A 21,491-nucleotide genomic window follows, 5' to 3' on the forward strand; every position below is an offset into this window, starting at 1 on the left:
GTCTAATACACTCTTCTTTTTGAAAAGTAAAAGAAAAATTCTTTCATTGTTTTACAATCCCTTCCCCCAGGTCTACTCCACTGTGCAGCCTTCATTCTGGACTCCTGTCATGACAATACCTAATCACATATCCCTTTTAAACAGTTTTCTCCCTCATCTGTTTCAATGCAGTTTACATTATTTATCCCATCTTTCTCAGTCTCCCCCACAACCCCAAGGTCAGTCCTGTTTTACAATAGTGGCACCATGCAATATCTGTCCTTTTGTGACTAAGATACTTCACTCAGCATAATGTCTTCCGGGGTCACCCATTTTGAATAATATTGCATGAGTTCCTTGTTTTTTTTCAATGCAGCATAGTATTCCATTGTGTGAATATACCACAGCTTCTCTATCCATTCATTTGTTGATGGGCGAGACTGCACTCTTTATGGAAGCTGATTGTCACAGCTTTCTCCCGCAGATCAGCCAAGCATGTAATCCCTAAGGCTTCTTATGTTATTTATGGACAAGTTGGAACCAACTCTAGCCAACCAGTGGGTTTTCAGAGGCAGTCAATTGCACAGGAGAAAATTGTCCATTTTTCTCTCTCAGAACAGCTGATGGATTTGAACCATCTGCCTTTAATTTGGCAGTGCAACTACTTAACAACTGGGCCACCAGAGCCTCCTAAAATACTACAACACCCTTCAGAATACACAATTCAAGTGCCTATTGTGTGGTCACCAAGAAATGCCAATTTAAAGGTACTGAAATCCTTTAGACACTGTTCTCTGGCCGTGACAGGGTGGGGTTCGACATCTGGGATTCCTAAAGGCCAGTGAAGGGAGAAAGCCAACTGTAAGTAGTCTCAACATAGGTATATCTAGAAATGAGATGAATGCCAGAAAAAGGAATGAGAGATTGGCTGGAGGTAGGAATTACCCACCTGCCCCCTAGGTCATAGCTCCAGTCTTTGGCTTCCAACCTGGCCCCAAATCTGCTGGGTCAGGGAGACCTGCTGGGGGAGGGAGTGCTGCTGTCCGACTGGCCTGGCTAAGGTCACCTAGGCAGCGAGGCTCAGAACAGGGCCCCAGGCTTCCTGCTTGGTCCCTTTATCTTCCAGAGGGATGAACTGCATGGTGTCTGCTCTAGGCACAAAGTGATAGTATAACACCTGGCCAGCTGCAGATATTGGGTTGTGATTCAAGTGGGATATCTCTGCCCCGGGAGGGGCAGGGAGGAGGTAAGAATAGGCTGTCCGAGGGTAGCAGGGCCAGAGTAGGTGAGGTGTGCTGAGGGATCTTCAGGAACACCTGTTTTGCCTGGCAGAGAGTCCCCCATCCTTGTTCTGGTTGAAGGTGCTGGCTGGGAGCAATGAGCTCAAAGCCTTGCCTCCTACATTGGCAACTTTCACCCAGGGGTTGCCTACAGAGTGAAGTAGGCATTAGAAGCTCAGGCCACACCATATGACCCCACAGGGCCTGAGCACCACTCTGGTCCCAAAGGGCCTGTGCTCAGGGTCAGGGACCTGTAGATGAAGTCTTGGAGGGGTCCAGCCCTTAAGGTAGGAGCAGTGTCACAGGCACCAGATAGACTGCCTGTCACTCTTACTCCCTGACACCCAAGTTTCAGGCTCACCCTCTGCCCACATTTGTTCTCTTGTATAAGAGGAAATAGAGCTTAGGTCCCCCCCAAGAAGGTCTAGTGGGTTAGGCAGCACTCACAGGCCAGGTGCCCTGAGTTTGAAGAGCTGTCTCCTGGGCTTTGTTCTTTGCTTTTCTGACAAAGGAAACTGATTTGGTTCAATGAAAGCCAAAGGTGGCATGGTCACTGGAATCAGATCCCCTGGATTTGAGTCCTTGTTCTGCCACCCATAATTTGCAATCAATGAGAGCATTGCTAGTTTCTAGCTGCTCTGGAAACACCTCAGTTTCTCCATCTGTAAAAAGAGAAATACTAACATCAGTCCCTGTCATGGTAAGATTAAATTAAGCTTTAGTACTTTTTGGCAGTACACGTTATCATTACAGATGGAGCATCACGTGTGGACCCAGCTCCCCTTTCTCCTCATCCAGAACTTGATTCAAAGTCCAGGGACCCAGCCTGAGGGTGGTCAAAATGCCTCCAAACCCATACTGGGGAACTGGGAGGGGGAGTCAGGGGACAGGGCCTTTCCGGCTGGGTGACTTGCTGAGAGCTCTGGGACAGGGGTCACAGGCAGGTGACCAGCCTCTGAGAGAGCATTGTTCTTCTGAGCGAGAGCACTAGCTGGAAGGAAAGACACACCCCCGTGCCCTGCCGTCCAACTCTGTACATCCAGGAGGCAGATAAGCATGCCCTGCCCTTCTCTAGTGTAGCCCACAAAGAGCCCTCAGTCTCACAACAGCCTTTTGAGGCCAGACCTCCATTGCTTGTTGTCTTCAGTTAACAAATGAGGACGCTGAGGTTCAGAAAGAGAAGGGACTTATTTGATATCCCAGAGAGAAGTGGTACCTTCAGCACTAGGTTTTCCAGCCCTGCGCTCAGAGTTGATTACAGACTCATGAGCACATCAAATACACAACCCTGCTCCTGATAAAGAGACATAGAGCCCTTCAGGCAGAAATATAACCAAAGGAGGAGAGGGTCTTGGCCTTGACCTTCACCTTCTCATGGGGCCAAGTAGTGAAAGTGATTTAGTTTTCTCCCTAGATGAGTTTCACATCCTAGGTAACTGGAGCAGAAGCCCTCAGCTCATCTTGTCTTCTCCACAGGCAGGATGCCCACTACCCCAACAGGAGCCAGGACAGCCTACCTTCTTCCATGACTATGCCTTCTGCATAATCCAATGAGTATGGGGGAGGGGAGGTAGAAACCAAGGTGCCTTCCCACCTGGTGGGTTTCAGGAAAGCACCCCCTAGGGTAAAGGGGCTGTTCTCATAATTAGGGGTTCCTTTGGTGTCAAGAGGGACAGAAGAAGGTCAACCTAGGTTCAGGTCAACCATCTAGATTTTTCCTCAGTTGCCAAGACACAGAAATTATGTTTAAATGTAGACAATTCAGACAGATTTCTATTTTACTCTACCTGAATCTTCCACAGTTTTCAGTCTGGGAAAATGAGACTAATCCAGAGACAAATAGAGGATATGATGAACAGAGCAGGAAGGACACAGTGAACCATAGTGGGGACTGCCAGCCTGTGCAGAGGAAGGGGATTCTGTGTGAAAATCAACAATGGACAATCCCACATGTTCAGGACTTTTCAGCTTCTCTCCTCAGCCTATGCCCGCCACCACCTCTGTACTTTGGGGCTCCGTCATACTCAGGCTGCTTTTCCAGGGTCTCTCTGTGTACAGGGGTGGGAACACCAAGGCTTCTTCCCATTATAACCCCAAATCATCTTGAAGCTTGGTCAGTTGGGCGAAGAGAGGTGTAAGAGGAACATCTCATGACACAAGTCCCTGAACCATGGGATCAGTGGGCCACAAGAACATCGGTTGGGCTTGACATAAAGGTTCCTATGAGTACTTGATGGTACAAGTTTGAAAAGTCTGGGCTTAGCCTCGGTGCCACTTCCTGTGGGGTGCTGTCTCTATGAGGCTAAGAGGAATTAGGGGATTTCTTTTAGCCCTTAGCCCTTACTCTCTCAGCCTCAATTGACTGGTGGGACAGACCTAACCATAGGCAGGCAATGAAACTTTAATTCCCTGCAATCAGCCTGAGGGGAAGTTGCTAAGGTTGTTGCTAAGAAAAGTAGAGGCCTCAGAAAGGAGCGCTGGTGGTCTAGTCTGCGGGAAGTTGCACGAATAATACAAAAACCACACCTCTCTAGCACTTGGAATCTACCAGCACCTCTGAGAGAAAAAGATGGGCATTCTTTTCTCAGTGACTTACAGCCTCAGAAACCCAACGGAGGGTCAGCTACGAGGCAGTTCCAAGTTGGTAGCAATGAGTTTGAGATTTTTGGGGAGTTTTTAGTGCCATTAGAACCTGACCCAGTCAAGGTTATGACTCCATAGTCATGATACCAAAGGCTTAGTCTGCTGCTTGGGGCTGGTCTCACTCTTTTCCTCCCATTCTGGGCATAACAGATATCTCCTCCCAAACTTGATCAAAACAAGAACTACAAAGTAACGGGCATTGCTGTGCCCAGGCGCTTAAGTGGGCCACCCACAGGAGCCCCCTGCCGCTCCTCTGACTGCAGACTACCCAGGTTCCTCTGCATTTCAGGCTGCTGACTGTGGGCACTGTCCGTAGGTGGCTGTGCTTTCTGGAAGGACTCAGGCCCAGTCACCAGGTTTTCTGAGTATAGGTGTGGGGATGCTCACTTCACAAAGGCACCAGTGTCTTGGCAGAAGACTGTGCCAATCTAGGAAAAGATACCTTTTTAATTAATTTTTTTAAATTTTGTTTTACTATTTTGTGTGTCTGTACCATCAAATCAGATCTGGCTGGTACAGGAGGAGACTGTCTCTCCTCCAGGAGAGCTTCTAGAGGATTTGAACCATGCACCTCTGAGATTGCAGTGCAGCTTCTTGCCACTAGGCCACCAGAGCTCCATAAAGATACCTTTTTATTTTCTTTTTAATTTTTTATTTTAATTTTATACTTGGTTTACTTGAAAAGTTTGTATACATTGTTTTTTTCACACCAGATCTTTCCCATTTCCTTCACCTAATTAATCCTCCCTCTGAAAGGATGAAAGTTATATAGGTGTCCAGATCTTTCGCTCATAGGGTCGCTATGAGTAGCACTTAACAACAACAGCAGCATAGAGAGAGATCAGTTGTCCCAGTGGACAGAAAGTCATGCTCCCAAGCCAAAGGTGGGTGACTCTACTCCGTGGCCCTCAGGCCTGCCTTTACTTGTTTTTGATGAAATATTCTTCTAGGTTATATAACCCTGCTATGCCCACTTGCTGTACAGAGGTAACTTGTGGTTGCTGTGAAGCTGAACACTGTGACACTGATGAGTCAAATGCGAGAATGGTTAATCATAGTGGACAGTGCTAGGTGGAGCTCTTTGATTAAAACAAGCTTGGAGGCAGGAGTGGCATCCACTTCCATTATAGCTTGCCTCTGGAAACCCTATGAACCTGGAGAAAGAACACAAGTTATACAGGTGTCCAGGTCTTTTGTTCATAGGGTCGCTATGAGCCACTTGACGGCACTTAACAACAACAATCCTCTTTCTACCCATCAAATTCTGCGACCCTATGATTAACCCCCTTCCCATCCTCACCCCTCAGTTCCTCCCCTTCTCCTTAGATCCTCATACACGTTTTACAAGTTATCTATATCTACAATAATGGTCTTAAACAGTATATGTTCTTATGGGACTGAGTTCGTTCACCTAGCATAATGTTCTCCAGTCCCTCCCAAGTTAGGTAGTGATTTTCAAAATCATTGCTCCTGTGTGCTGCATAGTATTCTATCTTTTCAAAATCATTGCTCCTGCGTGCTGCATAGTATTCTATCATGTGAATGTACCATAACTTCTCAGTCCATTGTGGTTGAACATCTGGATTGTTTCCATGTTCTTGCGATGGTGAATAATGCTCCTACAAACATTGGTGTACAAAGCTCTGTTTGTGCCTCAGTTCTAATTTTCTCAGGGTATATTCCAAGCAGTGGAATAGCTGGGTCATGTGAAATGTCTATGTGCTGCTTTTTTGAAGAAACACCAAACTGCCTTCCAGAGTGGTTGTACCATTTTACAGTCCCACCAGCTATGCATGAGAGTTCCTCTCTCTCCACATCCTCTCCAACACTTATTACTTGCTGTCCTCATAGCACCTTTTAAAAAATCACACAGAGAAAGGTTCAGCGTGGACTCATAGCAACCCTGTGAGCAATTGATCTGAGCCCTGACCTATCCTCTTTAGCTTATGGGTCTTTTTCCATTCAGGGTCAAATCTACTATAGCCAATCATCCTTCTAACAAATTTACTCTGAGGTTGGTGAGTTATTTTGTGGTCCCAGCTCCTGCACCAGGCTGGAGAAGCTCCAGTACCAGGCTGGAGACGCTCCAGTGCCTAGCAGATGCTGCCTTCACCTTCTTTCCCAGGTCTTTTTGAGATCAAAGCTCACGCTCAGCCCAGGGAACCGGGTAATCCTCTCAAATGCCCAAACCCATTCGTTTCCAGTTAAAACTGGAGAAACCTGCACTAAACTGATGACTAGCCTCCTTACACAGGTAGAGGGTGCTTCAGTGGCCTACTCGTGGGGTGGCGAGCAGCTAACCCATAGGCCGCAATTCTTGGCAGTTCAAATATGCCAGCAGTTCTGTAGGAGAAAGATTAGGAATCTCCAGTGTGATTGACAACTCCTGAAAACCCACTGACAGGTCAGCTATGAATCAGTTCCAAATCTATGGTAATGAGTTTGAGAGGGTTTTTGTGTAGAGGAAGTGGAAGTAAACCATTGACCTTGAGTAGATAAGCACTGGCCATACTTCTGCTCACATAATGCCAGTGAACCTCAGTGTCCTTATCTTGAATATGGGGATACTGTACCCACCTTATAAGAGTGAGGTAAGGATCAACGAGCACCTACTCAGGGAATTTGCTGCTGAGGTCAGTAGGTTTGGGAGGAGCTGCCTGGCTTGATCTCAAATCTCACTCGTGTTCCACTCTTTCTTCAGGACTTCTCTGCCCCACCCAGGTACCAGTCAAGAGCCAGTCCTTGGTCTTTCCTCCAAAAAAGCAGCAAGATGGGAGGGAGGTGGTTCGGTGAAGTGTCCTGGAAGAGGGGAAGGGGAAGAGAATGAAGTGGTCGGAATTTGAAATGGGTAGACAAGGTTGAATGAGAAGATTCCAACTGTCCTAAAGGGCTTCTCAGAGGTGACTCCAGGATGTATCCCTGATGTTCAGAGGTCTGAGGTGCCCAGCAAAAGAACACAGGTGTGTGGCAGTGAAGGGATGCCTTCTGGGACCCAACTCCAGCCTACATCTACCATCTGACTTTGGTCAGTGGAAAGACTCAGTTCCACCTTCACCCTGGTCTCTGCAAATAAATAAATAGCAGCCTCTTCCCTTTATCTTCCCAGGTTGTGACTGGGACAGTCAGTGCCATTAAATTCTTCCTCTCTGAGGCCTTCCTGGGTAAGCACTTTGAGGATGTTAAGTTGGAAGGCAGTGAGCCAGCGCCTGGAGACCTCTTCCTGTTCTGGCTGATGTCCCAACGTTGGTGTTGAGGCTCCCGTGGGTATCTACTATAGCCATGGAGACATCACCCACTTCCAGGGTGAGCACTCCCAGTTAGGATCCAAGGTCCAGAAAGCAATGACCCACTGCCCAGCCAAGCCACACACATGTACACACACACTCACTGGATGGGCCATGTGAAGGTGGAGACTTTGGTGCTGGGCTGAGGGCATCTGAAGATCAGAGACTGAACACATAATGTATGGGGCTCAGAGCCTCTAGGTTCCAGGAAGTGGGGTTGCAAGATCTTGACCATGAGTCCTGGATCTGGAGTACTGGGACTAAGCCTGATTCTGATGCACATTTATCTGTTGATCTCTCAGGCAAGAATGTTGGAAACTATGGCCTCCTCAAGTTTCTAGGCTCCTGGAAAGGTGTTGTGTCCAAACAAGGGCAGCACCCACTGTTGCACTCTTGGTCGTTCTGGTGGGTGATGCATAGATGGGGAGGTGTGGATCATGCATTGTATAGGTGCATGTGCAAAGCCCATGGATGCAGACCCACATCTCTAACATCCCATGCACAGTAACTGCGTTCATTTCACACTGGTTGAGTCCTGACCTGGAATCCCATCCCAATGGTTCGGGGAGCACAGCCCTGTTACTAAAGCAGGACCCCAACCCTCTCCCTGAGCCAACTAATAAACGCACCTCCACAAGATACAGGCCCTCTCCATCCTTATCCAGACCACAGTCCTTCAAACTCAACATCTGCTTTACCCTGGCAGGCCCAGAGCCCTCACAACCAAATAGACACACCTACTTACTTGTTTGAAACCCTTAAGAGGGAGCCCACTCTAAGAAGGTGCTCACAAATCCAGGTCACACCTGCGCTCCCATCCTGGTCTGTCAACTTCACATTCTCCTCATCCTGCTGGACCTGCCCACTTCCGGCCTGGCCCTTCAGTTTTGGGATCCTATTTCACCATTTACGTTCAGTTCAGTGGTCCAGGTTGTCTTTTCCTGGGGTCCTCTCGGTTTCGGGAGCTGAGATGGAGGCCTCATAGGACTGGGGAGGTATGGCAGTTGCACCATAACTCAACCCTCTCTTCTTCCTTTCTTACCCAGGTGTCTGTGGACTTGACCTTGGACTAGGCGTGGACCTCAGGCCCTTCTAAACAGGCGTGAGGGATTAAAAAACAAAAATAAAACAAATGCAATGTATTGTTGTGCAGTCGGAATCCACTCACAACTGACCCTGTAGCGGGTTTTCAAAGGCACTGGACAAGATTGCCGATCTTTTCCCTCCTCCGCGGAGCAGCAAGTGGATTTGAACTGCTTGTCTTTGGGGTGGGAGTGCCAACTCCTTACCCACTGAGGTTACCAGAGCTCCCTGAGTGCTTCAAAAGTGACCATTAAATTGTTCTCCAAAATTGCATTCCGAGTTCATATTCTTCTCCACTCGTCTCTTCGTCTCCAGCCCGCTATCGGCTTTTTGCTGCTGCTTTAACACCAACCCCCTTTTCTCAAATTCTACTACCTCCAGGAAGCCTCTTAGATCCCCGCTGGGAAACTAGAATTCACATTTCAAAGTAAAAGTGGGGGCGGAGAGAGGGAGCACCCTTATGTCTCAGTGTTCCAGTGCCACCTTCCCGCCCTCAAACCTGCCAGCACGCCAGCAAGGCCTTCCCCTTCAGCTTTGCTTCTCCACACGCGTGGGTGGACACACGCACACTTGTCTGAGATGAACCGAACCCCCTAGAGCTCGCCCAGCTTTGACAGACCCAGGTAATGAAAGGAGAGGGTGGCCAGACGATCTGCATCCTCCTAAAGGGTGGAGGTTCACAGTGTCCAGCTGCCCCCGGAACTAGCTTCTTCCAATCCTGCAGTCGGGAGGATGGTGGGCTCAGCCCGATGCCCCGCCCCTCGCGGATCCCTCTGTAGACACGCCCTCCGCGCTGCGGGCGCCGGTGCCTTTAAGAAGCTCAGCGCGGGTCTGATTGATAAATCCGCGCGCCGCCTCCGCCCCCGCGGATTGCGGCTGCTGCAGAGCTCCGGCCGCGCCGCCTTTCCCAGCCGCAGCCGAGCCCCGGCCGTGCAGCCTCCGCGCCGAGAAGCCCTCTCCCGGCCACTCCATGTCGGCCGCCCCCGCCTACAGCGAAGACAAGGGCGGCTCTGCCGGCCCCGGGGAGCCTGAGTACGGCCACGATCCGGCGAGCGGCGGCATCTTTTCCTCCGACTATAAGCGGTGAGGGAGCTCTCCGGGAGGGCCCCGGCCTGCACGCCGGCGCCCGGGCCCGGCTTCGGTGGGTCGGCACCGGCACCATGGACAGCGCCCGGACCCCGCCCGCTGCGGCCCAGCCCCGGCCCCGCCCCGGCCGCGAGGCCCGGAAGCCCGCCCAGCCCCCTCCCACGCTGGCCCGGCGGGGGGGGGAGGGGCGCGACTCCCCTTTGCCCATTTTTCCCATGCACCCCATTCTCGCACATCAACTTCCCTTCTTGGAGGGACACACTTGGAACATGGGAAGGGGGGACGGTTGGAACTAATGGGAAGTGGGTCAGACTCACTGTTTTGGCACCAGCCACCCTAGCGGATATTTGCCGTGTTTGTCGGCTTTGGTCACTGGATCACCACCAGTTTTTGAGCAGGCCTTATTGGTTCCAAAACAATGTGGAAGAGGGTCGTAGTGGGCGAGCTTGAGTGGGGTCCATCCAGGAAGCGTCCCTAGACCCAGACCCTTCCTGGCCTGAGCCACTTAAAAATTCATTTTCCTTTTCTCTTCCCTGCTTCCCATCTGTCACCCCCTTTCCTCACTTTCTCTCCGCAGATCCTTAACTCAGCTTCCAACTCTAAACTCTCCACTTTAGAGTCTCATTTGTTCTTTGATTCATTTGTTCTCAATTCCAGAACTTAAATTTTGGGGTTTTATTGTTGTTGGGTTTTGTCTTTTAAAGGCCTCCTGTGCCAACTCTAAAGATTTGTAGGTGAAAATGATTTGTAATCAACTACTAAACCAAAGGTTGACTCAACCAGGGCACCACGAAAGAACACATGGGTTGCCATGAGTCAGAATTGCCTGGGCAGCAATAGGTTTATTTTTTTTTTTAATCCAAGACATAATCCTTATCTTCAAGTTGCTTTTCTAAAGGGGGGCACAGATAAAGAAACCACACACACACACACACACACACTGATGGTGGAGTTGATTCTGACTCACAGTGACTCTGTTGAACAGTAGAATTCTACAGGTTTCCAAGGCTGTAAATCTTTGCAGGAGAAGACTGCTTCATTCTTCTGTGGGTTTGAACTGTTCACCTTTCAACTAACAATGAAGTACTTTAACCACAGCACCATCAGAGCTCGCTGAGTAAATTTAATAATTCTTTGTAAAGGGTGGCAGTGAGGATTAAAGTGTGAGGAGCTACCCTTTTATTCTAGAATGAGAGATGTTCTAAACATTAGAAAGAGCTGGTAGAAAGGGTGGGGACATGCTAAAGTGAGAGAGCTGGAATCATGAAGGATTCTAAACAAGTGATACCGTCAGGTTTGTATTTTAGAAAGATGACTGTTGGATTATGAAGAAATGGGAGGTAAGCTGGACTGAAGGGCAGAGATAAACTAGGGGTGTGTTGAAGTTGACAGTTGGGACATAATGATGCCCTTGACTAGAGGAATGATAGATAATTCGAGGGCCTCTTTGAAGGTAGAAGGTACAGACCTCAGAATAAGGGGAGGAGGTTAGGGGACATAGGGTAATACTCAGGTTACTAGTGCAGTCAACTGGATACATGATGGTGGTATTCATTGTAACCAGAAATAAAAATGTTGCAAATAAATTTGGGAAATAATACTGAGTCCAGCTTTGAGTGTGCTGAAATTGTAGGCTCTGTGGGAAATCCAAGCGGTGAGCTATTAGGATTTGGATTCTAAGAGAGAATGAGCAATTGTTAACATTCAGAATGTTAACATTCAAAGCCAAGAAAGGAAATAAAGATCAACCAGGAATTGTGTATAAAATTAGTTCAGACAAGGCTCAGGTCTGAGCATTGAGGATTCCAACATTAGGGGGGAAAAAACAGAAAATGGAGCAGAAGGACAGATCTTTCAAAAGAATGGAGAAGTGGATCAAAGGCACTCACTCACACATTGGTGTCAAGTTGGAACTGGAACCATGTCATAGCTGACCCTTCGGCCAGTCTCAGGTCTCAGAGTCTGTAAATCACACTGGAGGCACTTGCTCGTTTTCCCCCACCTTCTACCCCTGCACGTCTCCCCAAGCTCCTAATAGACTGGCACCCCCAGAGAAGCATAGCCTTTGGCTTAGAGCTTGCTTCCTATAGACTATGCCGCTGGAGCTAAGAAGGTAGGGAGAGAATAAAATGTGGTTTCGAGAAGGAGGAAGTCATCAGTAATGTCATTGCTTGATGAGGTGAAGTGAAACAAGGGAAGCAATTCTGATAAGGAGGAAGTTGCCTTCTTCTCCCTATAATTCCCATTGTCTGCTTTGGGAGACCAATTCCAGTGAAGTAAGGAGCTGGGTTCTTTTCCCTGTTGCTATTCCATTCTGTTAAGAACAATTTTAAGCTTATAGAAAAGTTGAGGCGAGCTCTGGTGGCCTAGTGGTAGGAAACTGCACTGCAATCCCAGAGGAGCACGGTTCAAATCCACCAGATGCTCTGCTGAAGAAGGAGGAACAATCGCCTCCTGTACCAGTCAGATCCAATTTGACGGTACAGACATAAAAAGAATAAATAAATAAATAAAAATGATCTTAAAAAAATTTAAAAAAAAGACACTGCTCACATGTAACCTCCTCAAGAAACCTTCCCTAAGCCCACCCCGCAAAAAGACCGACAAGTCCAGACCTGCCTAAGGTTCTTCAGAGGTAGGTGGTGACCAAGAGCTCCTGGAAGGGAGAGTCTAGGAGGATGAAAGAGCGGGATCCAGAAACAACACAGAGAAACATGAAATCAACAATGCCTCCTTGGCTTGAGCAGATAAAATTAGAATTGAGGAACAGCCATCGTGACCAGAGATATGTCAGTGCAGGGATAAGTGCAAAAGATGCCCCCACCCCGCATCACCCCTGGTCTGGGCTTTTCTGTTTCCTGTCCTGTGGGTTCAAGCACAGCATGTGAGCGTGGAGCTTTTCCCTTCCATTGTACATACAAGTTGGAAGCGACTTGACAGCATCTAGTAACAACCACCAGAATTTAAGCTTCCAGAAGCAGATTATGCTCTCACTTTACATCTTCTCATAGCTTATTCTAGAACTATGTTCCAGGCTGGTCTTGGAGGCTAGTGGATCCAAGCTGAGGCTTGAAGCGGGGAGGCTGTGGCTGCCCATGCACTTTGTGTCCACAAGAGGGCATCACCACACTCCTGCAGGCTTGCTCTGGGAGGGGAAACAGAACTGACAGCCGGAGGGAGAGAGACTAAGTCAGCTGAGGTCCCCACCGCTGTAGAGGGCAAGTGCACACTCAGAGGCTGATGAGCTTGCTACGGCTGGCCAACCAACACAAAGACTCACATTGCACATCACTACACAGCCACAGCCCTCAGCCCTTTTGTGGAAAATCAAATGCGCGCACACACAACTGCACTCCCTTTCCCTCTCCGTCTTTGTTCCCTTGACAGCATCTCACACCATCCTCTAAGTTCCAGTACAGAAATCCAGATTTTTCACAGTAAAAGGAAGAGGCAGAAATGTCCAGTAGCTCAACTCCCCTCAAGCATACACAGAAGACCTTAGGTGAAATATTTAAGGAAACATACATACAGGACACCCCTGGACTCTGAGCCCTCTGCCTGGGCTGTCCTTCTCCATGTCTCCCTCCTCTCACCCATCACCCTTCACTTGTTTTTTGTTATGATGATATGGTTTCTGACTTTCTCTATGTCTCTTTCTGAACTCTGATTCATTTGTTGTACACAGGGTGGAATGACTCATGGTTTTCAGTTCTCATGGAATTAAATTATCTTCTGGAATCCTTGTACAGCCCAGGGAAATATACAGTTATGAGAAAATGCACTCCCATATGACAAATGAGGAAACTGAGGAACTAAGAACGAATAGTAGGATTGAGACTAGAACTAGGCCATTTGTGTCCAAATTCCTTCTTTATTCATCCTTCCATTCATTCATCAAAAATTCCCTGAGTGCCTATGTGCTCAGGACTCCCAGGAGAACAGATGACAAGCCAGGCCCTGCCTTCATGGAGCTTGCTGTCTAATGGGAGAGACAGACAACAATTTTTAAAATTACAAAAATAAATACTCACATTACAACTATGATAATGTGTTGTGAAAGAAATCATAGGTATCCATGGGGAAGAATGACAAGGGAACCTGGCCCAGACCAGGCATCCAAGGAAAGTTTGACTGAGGAGTGATGTTTGAATTTCAGTCTAAAGAATAAAAATAAATAATCAGGTAAAGGAGCTCTGGTGGCCTAGTGGCAAGAAGCTGTGCTGCAATCCCAAAGGCATGTGGTACGAGGTCACCAGCCACTCCACAGGAGAAGGATGGGCAATCTTCTCCTGTGCAATTAACTGCCTCTAAAAATCCACTAGAGGGTCAGCTATGGTTTGGTTCTGACTCTGTATTACACAACAACAACAATCAGGTACAGGTCTTTGTGTGTGTGTGCTCTAGGAAGGGAGTATTCCAAGCAGAAGAAACAGAGTCTGTGCAAAGGCCCTGAGGTGAGAGAACCGAGAGACGGTTGTTGTGTATGGAGAAATGGCCGAGAGAGTGCTGGCCAGTTAAGCAGAAACTAGGCCACACAGGATCTCAAAGGTCACGGTAAGGACTGCGGTGCAAGGAGAATGCAAGACAACCTGAGATAGTACACTGAGCAGTGAGATCTATGTTCTAAAAGATCATCCTGGGTGCAGAATGAAGAGTGGACTAGAAGATCCAGAGAGGCTGTGAGGAAATCTATTGAGAGGCTACTGCAGTGGTCCAGGGACAATGGGGTGGCTTGAAAGAGGGTGGCTGAGTGAGAGGAGGAGAGGCGAGTATACTGCAGAGATAGCGAGGAGACAAGATGGACAGATCCTGTAAAGGGTGGGGGAGATGGATTGTCACAAATGGTGTCTGGTGTGCACAGTCAGGTGGAAGGCTGAGGGGTCAGCAGATCTGGCACACAAGGGAAGGATTTGTTTGGAAGCTAAGATGATGAATATGGCTTTGCATATATTGGTTTTGAAGCATCTTGAGATATCCAAGTGAAGATGTTAAATGGGAAATTGGCCACTGAGGCTGAAGCTAAGAGGAGAGAGAGCAGGAATGAGACATAAATTTGGCAGTTGTTGGTGTGTAGATGGTAATTGAAATCATGAGTAAAGATGAGATTGCTCAAGAATAGAATATCAAGTTAAAAAAATAGAAAGTGGGGGGAGGGAAGGCCTAGTTTGGCAGTATCTACTAAAGCGAAACAGAATCCTGCCGTATGACTTAGCCAGAGTCACCTAAAAGACATGTACAAGAATATTCATAGTAACTTTACTTGCAGTAATTCAAACTGTTGTCATGTACTATGGAGTCGGAACTGACCCCTAGCTGACCCTCCGGTGGGTTTTCAGAGGCAGTTAATCACACGGGAGGAGAATGCCCATCCTTCTCCCACAGAGCAGCTGGTGGACTCAAACCACATGCCATCAGGATTGCTGCACAATTTTTTTTTGCCATTAGGCCACCTGTGCTCCCTGAATCCAAACTAGTAATAACTTAAATGTCTAGAAACAACAGAATAGATACATTATGAGTTATGTATCTAATGAGACACACCATTGAAAGAGAATCGACTCCTGCTACGTACACAATGCAGCTGAATTTCACAGACATAATCATAAGCAAGAGAAAACTCACACAAGAGTATCCACTCTACTGAGTCTACATATGATCTATGTCAAGAACAGGCAAAATTCGGCTGCAATGAGGTCTGACAGGGACTGGCTGTTTTCATGCCGGGCACTTCTCAGTGCTACCTGAAGGGTGCTGACAATGGAATAAAGTGGTGCCTTGATTACCTGTAAAAAAAAACAACAACAACAAACCCAACCAAGAAAACCCAAAAGAGCCTTGGCTGCACTGACAGAAATAGTGGCTGACTCCTGCAGGGGCGGTATTGACTAGGCAAGGGCCTGAAGGAACCTTCCGGGCTGCTGGAAATGTTCTATATTTTTATGCCAAGGTAAAATATGCTCATTTAAAATATCCCAATATAAAAATATACCAGTAAAATTCAACAAGCCTTATGCTGTAGAAGAAGAGGAAAGCTTGGGACCAATCCTTCAGTAGTGCCAACATTTAATGGCTAAGTGGAGAGAATGAACTGGCAGGAAATAAGGAGAATGTTGTTGTCAGGCAAGTCAGTTGTTTAAAAAAAAGTGATAGTCGACTATTCTAACGCTATTAAGAGATCAAAGATTTAAAAAAGTTTGTTGGATTTGGCAACATGAGGATCACAAAAAACCTTGGCTAGAACCACTCTGGTGGAGGGGTGAGGGTGAGGGACTGGGAGAAGGCAGTCTGGAGTTGATTAGAGTGAGGGAGTGAGAGATGAGAAAATCCATCACTTTTAAGAATTTTATGAAGAAGCAAAGAGATAGTGTGGGAGCTACAAGTTTCTGTGAAGTTGAGAAAGCTTTTTGCTTTTTGGTCTTTATCTTAAGCCCAAAGCTTGCACCCCTCAGCCATCAATCAATCCTGACCCATTGTGACCCAACAGGACAGAATGAAACTGCTCTATGGGGTTTTCAAGGCTATAAACTTTTACAAAAGCAGATTGCTGCTGCGTCTTCCTTTCGTGGAGCAGCTGGTTGGTTCAAACTGCCGTTTTCATTAGCAACTCAATGCTTTAAAAGCTGCACTACCAAAGACCCTTAAATTGTCTGGGTAAAGTTCCTCAAAAGGCAGAAAGGGGTGGGATGGGAAGAATGAGGGGTGGTTTTATACTAGATAAGATGGCTGGCCCCCTGGGTTTGGTTCCCAAAGAAGGGAAGAGCTGGAAGAGCTTGGCTGAGACTTCTGTTTTCCCTGTAAAGGGTGTGTTGAGAGGGGACCTGAGAAGAGTGGGGAAGTTTTTAGTCATCACTGGGAAGCACAAGCTGACTGGGAAAATGAGGCGAGGTTGCCAAGGATGCTGTGGGCCTGTTGGAAGATGTTGCTCATGACCTTCTCTGTCAGAGCGTGGCTGTGCTGGTGACATCCTCCCTCAACGGCTCGGACTTGGTCAGATGGCATAATTAATTGAAAAGGTACAGAGGTAAAAAAAAAATTTAGTATGCTCAGACCATGAGGAGTTCTTAGGCTCTTCTCCCGGTACCCTTTCTTTCCCTTTTCTGCCTCCCCACAGGATGGGGAGCTGGGTAGCCCACGAGACTGTTCCCACATTCTCCTGCTCCCACCCACTGTCATGGACTCAAATCTGACTGACTTGCAGCAACCTGCCAGCAGGCCTCCAAACTTGTAATCTTTATGGGAGGAGACTACTCAGCTTTCTTCCTTGGAGCACCTAGTGGATTCAAACTGCTTTGCCACCAGGGCACCTTCCTGCTCCCACAGTCACTCACAAAATAACCTGGCCTTAGAATAATCTGAAGGCAGGGTCCCACGTTGTCATTTCCTGGCTGTGTGACTTAAGACAAGTCAGAACCTCTCTGAGCCTCCGTTTTCTCATCATTCAACATATTCCTTTTCCCCAGAATTATGAGGATCACATGAGCTAAAGGAGGAGAGGGAATCTGTAAATGTCAAAGCAGAACTGAAGAGATGGTAATCTCACTGGGATGTGCTCGGCATGAGACCCGAGGTTTGCCTTTGCACAAGGCCTCTCCCACAGTACACAGACCACATTGTGCGTGTCCCCAGGCACATGCACACTTCCACTTCACTCACTTGTCCACATCCACATCGTCCCTCAGACACACACTGAGGTGCACACTTGTGCTTGCACACGTGGGAACAGGAGCAATGAGTGTGCGGGCTGGTTGCTGACCGTGGTCCAGACCACTGCAGCATAGCACTTTGGGCTCTAGAGGTGGATCGCATCAGGCAAGCTGATTCAACACCACAATCAGAGACACACACCCCACTAAAATCAACAGCTCAACCCTGAACTGTCAGCCATGCAGAGATGCAGAAGCCACGGGAGAGAACGGCCCTTCTTTCCAGGAACTTAAAGGATCTCGGAAAAAATCGCAGCCTGACGCCTTTCTCCCTCAGGAGCAGCCTTGGAAAGCAAGGGACGGAGGAGTCTCCGTCCTTAGAGTTTCTCAAGGGAACTTCCCTTCAAGGTGAACACACAGCAGTTTCATGCCTTCTTTTAAGATTTTCTGTGAGGGAGATGTTTGATACATGCTTGTAGAAATGTTGATCCTATACATCTATTGTACTCACAGACCAGATCAGCATGGGCTTGGCCAGACCACCCCAGAGGGAAGCCAAAAGAAAGTCCTGGCAAAGAATAATTTAACGAGGTGCTTCTCACAACTCCCCTCCCCATACTCCAGTTAAATAGAAATTTGGACCTGAAATTGAGAAATGGAGCCAGATGGAACTATGCCCAAAATAGAACCCAGGAGTCCTAACGCCCAGCCCCATCCTCCACTCTGGCTAAGTACCAATTCTTGGTTTTGCTACTCCTCCCAGGACTGTGTCCCGGAATCTCCACCTGAGGTTCCAGCTGGAAGTTTCTCAGCCAGAGGGAGAGGCTCCTAGAGAGGAAGGAAAGTGGGTGCCTGGGTGGCCTGGGTAAAGGGCTGGCTCATTATCTGGAGCGGGTGGGGAGGGATGTGAGAGGCACTAGAACGTTCCATTAAATAGACATTTTCTGAACAGCTGAGCTGGGAGGGGGAGATTAGAAAGAACTCCATTTAGATTTTGAGGGTCTTCTCATCTGGACCATGTTACTCCCTGCTTTGAAGCCCCATCTTTTCCTTCAGCAGCACCTTCACTGCGCTCTGGGACTCACTGGGTGCTGTATTAACCTCTAAATTCCCTGTAGGCAACAACAGGGTCTGCCTGCTCCCCACTTTCCCCCCACACCCAGCACAGTGTCTGACACTAACAAGTGGTTGTGTCAGCTCCAGGAATACATGAAGCTGAATAAAATGAAGCTAGACATGCCCCAACCCCAGCTCCTCACTCCTAACAGCCATCCTCTTCCACCTCCACCCCCAAAACTACTTTTCACAAAGTGGAAAGAACCTCTGTCCACAACCTCTCTGTGGTCCTAGCAACCTGCTTCCTGACCATCCTGGGGGCCTCGGGCAGGCCTGCAGATCCCATGGGCTGGGCCTACTACAAAGGCCCAAGGCTAGAAGCTTCCTTCTCTTCACCACCCTCCCTTCTGGACTCTGCCCCCAGAGACACTTAGTTACTTCCATCAATTCCCTATTACTTTAGCCAACAGCCAGGAGATCAATTAGAGTAGCCTCTTAGCTGACTGCAGTCTGGAAGATAGGTAGAGTCAGGAATGGCTGGGAAGGGAAGTGAGAGGGAAAGCTAAGTTACCTAAAGGATGTTGTGGGTGTAACTGTATCAGAGAGGGACATAGGGACCCCAGTCTACAGTCTCCTGAAATCCTGCAACTAGCTCTGCCCCTTTACCACCCAACCTCTCCTCCTCTCCCCTCCATTCTATAGCCAATTCTTGCACTTGTTAGGGAGGGAAGGGGAGCTTGGAAGCATAAGGTAGGAGAGAGCATCCAAGAACCTCTAGGACAGGGGCACCCCTCCTCTGAAAGCAACCTCTCCACTCCAGTCTCTCTCCCTCTGCAGTCTGTCTGTGCAATCTCTTCCCACTCTCCCAAACACACAACATTCAGCTTCCGGGTAGGGTGACCTGTGGCTGTGTGGGCCACTTTTCACCTCGGAAACAGCCCTCTTGCCCACTCCCAGCTGAGTTGGGGAGAGCAGATCTCTGCTGTGACTTCCCCAGGGACGCCTTGTCTGTGGGTGGCAGGAAAAGGGTGGAGAAGACCCTGGGGATAAAGAAGCTCTCCTGATGGTCCTGGCTCTGTGTGATTTGAGGTTACCTCTCCCTTTTCCCTCTGGGTCCCAGGATCCTCCACCCACACCCATCTCTCTTGTCAGCATTCCACTTCCCTAGAGGCTTCAGAAGGCAGAAGGGAATATCAAATCCTATGGGGACTTCTGTACCATCAGGCTACTTTCCCTTTGAGGGAGCCTGTCCCCACTCCAAAGCCCTGGGGAGTACTCCGTTGGGTTCCTATTTCCTGCACCCTGGTCCCACCCAATCCTGAAAGAGAACTCTATACTCACAGCACATCTTGCCCTAGGATTTCCATTCTCTACCCTCCCCTTTCCTCTCTTCTAGGGTCCAGAAATGAATTCTTGCTTCTCTTTCCCCTGTGCAAAGGCTCTGGGTCTCAGCTGGAGGGAGGGGAGGTGGCATAGGGCACACTGGGCAACCATCTGCCAGCCCCCTCCCCTTCGTGCTGCTCAGCATTCCAGCCACATCTGCTGCTCCCACTGCCAGGGACTGATAAGGTGCAGCTGGAGGCTGGCACCAGCTGCGACTATGCTCACTCCCCCGGCCCCCACCCAGACAGCTGCACCCCTAGGCCTCCTCCACAGAACCCCTGCCCTGCCTTGGCCTGGTTGGCCTCAAGGTGGGATAGAGTATGCAGGCTCAACCCTGTTGCCCTGGCAACAGCACAACCCACAGGGAAGGAAAGGAGATGGCTAGGCAAGGGGGCCCCAGCAGTTGGCCTCTAGTCTCTCTTTTGGTAGCTCAGAGGGGAGCCACTGAGGCTTATCCAGCTGGACCGATGTAGGGATACTTCCCCAATTGCCTTTCCATATCTCTAGCCCTAAAAGATTTCTAAACCCACTTCTCTCAGATTTAGTCAAGGCTCCCCACCCTTCCAGGCTAACTCAGGCACATGTGAGGGAATGGACTCTGATCAGATACTCTGTGACCACTAGCCCATTTTCTGCTGTGGAGCTGTGTTCAGAAGCTCATCTAGGGGGATCCCTGACCTTGTAGACCCAATCAGGGAAGTTAGAGGCTTTAAGGGACCAGAGTAGCCCCTAGCTTCCAGCTGCAACTTCTCTTATCCTGGAAGTGGTTTTTATTTTTTTAGGAGGCTGCCATTAGGAGTTCACTTGAGCCCAAGTGTACCATACCTGGTAACCACTTTCAATGTGTATATGGATCCCTGTTATGAACTTCTGCTTTCAAGGCTGCAAAAGACTGCCAAGACATTTTCCCCTGAGTCGTTCCTGACTCTACCAACACATCTTTCCTATCGGTGTATACAGGGCCTGGACATCCCCCACACCCATCTGGGCCTGGCAGAGGAAGGGCAAGGAGTGAGAATCAGACATTAATTATAAAACTAAGTTAAAGTGTTTGGAAGCAGGAGTGGCATCCACTTCCTAAACAACATGCCTCTGGAAACTCTATGAACATTGAGAAATGATGATAGTTATAGAAAGGTTTCAGGTCTTTTGTTCATAGGGTCATTATGATTTATGCTCAACTCAATAGCAATTAACAACAATAACAAGGCAAAGTGATAATGGAAACACCAGGCAGGAAGAGTCTGAGTCCATTGGGATTGGAGATCTGAGAGTGCCAATGACTTCCTTCTTCACCAAGAAGATGTCAGGCACAGACTCACATCTAGAATATAACTCTGGGCAAATGTGGTAGAGTCTTTGCCATGCAAAGAGGTCAAGTAGATGAAGCAGAGGGAGAAGGAGGAGCTACGAGGTTTGCATCCAGCCAAACTCAGGCCCAGGTTTTTGACATGGGCTGTGAAACAGAGAAAACTGGTCTTCCTAGACAGCAAGGAACCAAGAAGTACTGTAGTTTGGCCTTGTACTTGTTTGGCCAAGAAGTACTTGTAGTTAACCCATGTGTCTCCTTCCTCCCTCCATTCCCCAGCATAAGGAAGAACTCAGATTACTCCAAACGCTGTGAAGCCAACATATCTCCATCTAGTTGTTTAGAACTGTCCTTTCAGACAACACAAACCAATTGAACTTTAGCTTCTCTATCACCATGAAACAAACATGCCTTCTGGACACAATGGGAAAATGGAAATTCAACCGAGCCCTTTCATAGAGTAATGATACCTCAGCCTTACACTTAAGCACCTGCCCAGGTGCTAAATCCCTGCAGGCAGCCAAGACTACAAACTATCCAAGTTGATGGAGTTTCCCCATCTTTCTTGGTGGTCCTACTACCAATAGGTTCAGGTATATCTGAGATTAAAAAAGGCGTTAGCTTTCATTTTAACTTCACCTACAGTTCTTTTTTTTTCTTGTTGTGTACAGTCAAGTCGGATCCAACTGGTACAGGAGGGGACTGCCCCTCCTTCTCCAGCAGAGCATCTTGTGGATTCGAACCA

General features: G+C 48.3%; 1 protein-coding gene across 3 annotated transcripts in view; it reads left to right on the top strand.

Annotated features, from left to right (window-relative positions):
* The first annotated feature begins 9,239 nt into the window (after window positions 1-9,239).
* The window catches only part of AP3B2 (adaptor-related protein complex 3, beta 2 subunit), a 48,914-nt gene continuing 36,662 nt past the window's right edge, over window positions 9,240-21,491 (top strand). For all 3 annotated transcript variants that reach the window (XM_006885134.1, XM_006885135.1, XM_006885136.1), the window contains exon 1: window positions 9,240-9,352. In XM_006885134.1, coding sequence (XP_006885196.1) covers window positions 9,240-9,352 — 113 coding nt within the window. The remainder of the gene's footprint in view (window positions 9,353-21,491) is intronic.

The sequence above is a fragment of the Elephantulus edwardii genome, unplaced genomic scaffold (assembly GCF_000299155.1).
Source record: "Elephantulus edwardii isolate Elephantulus edwardi_28Jun2011 unplaced genomic scaffold, EleEdw1.0 scaffold00041, whole genome shotgun sequence".
NCBI classification, from domain to species: Eukaryota; Metazoa; Chordata; class Mammalia; order Macroscelidea; family Macroscelididae; genus Elephantulus; species Elephantulus edwardii.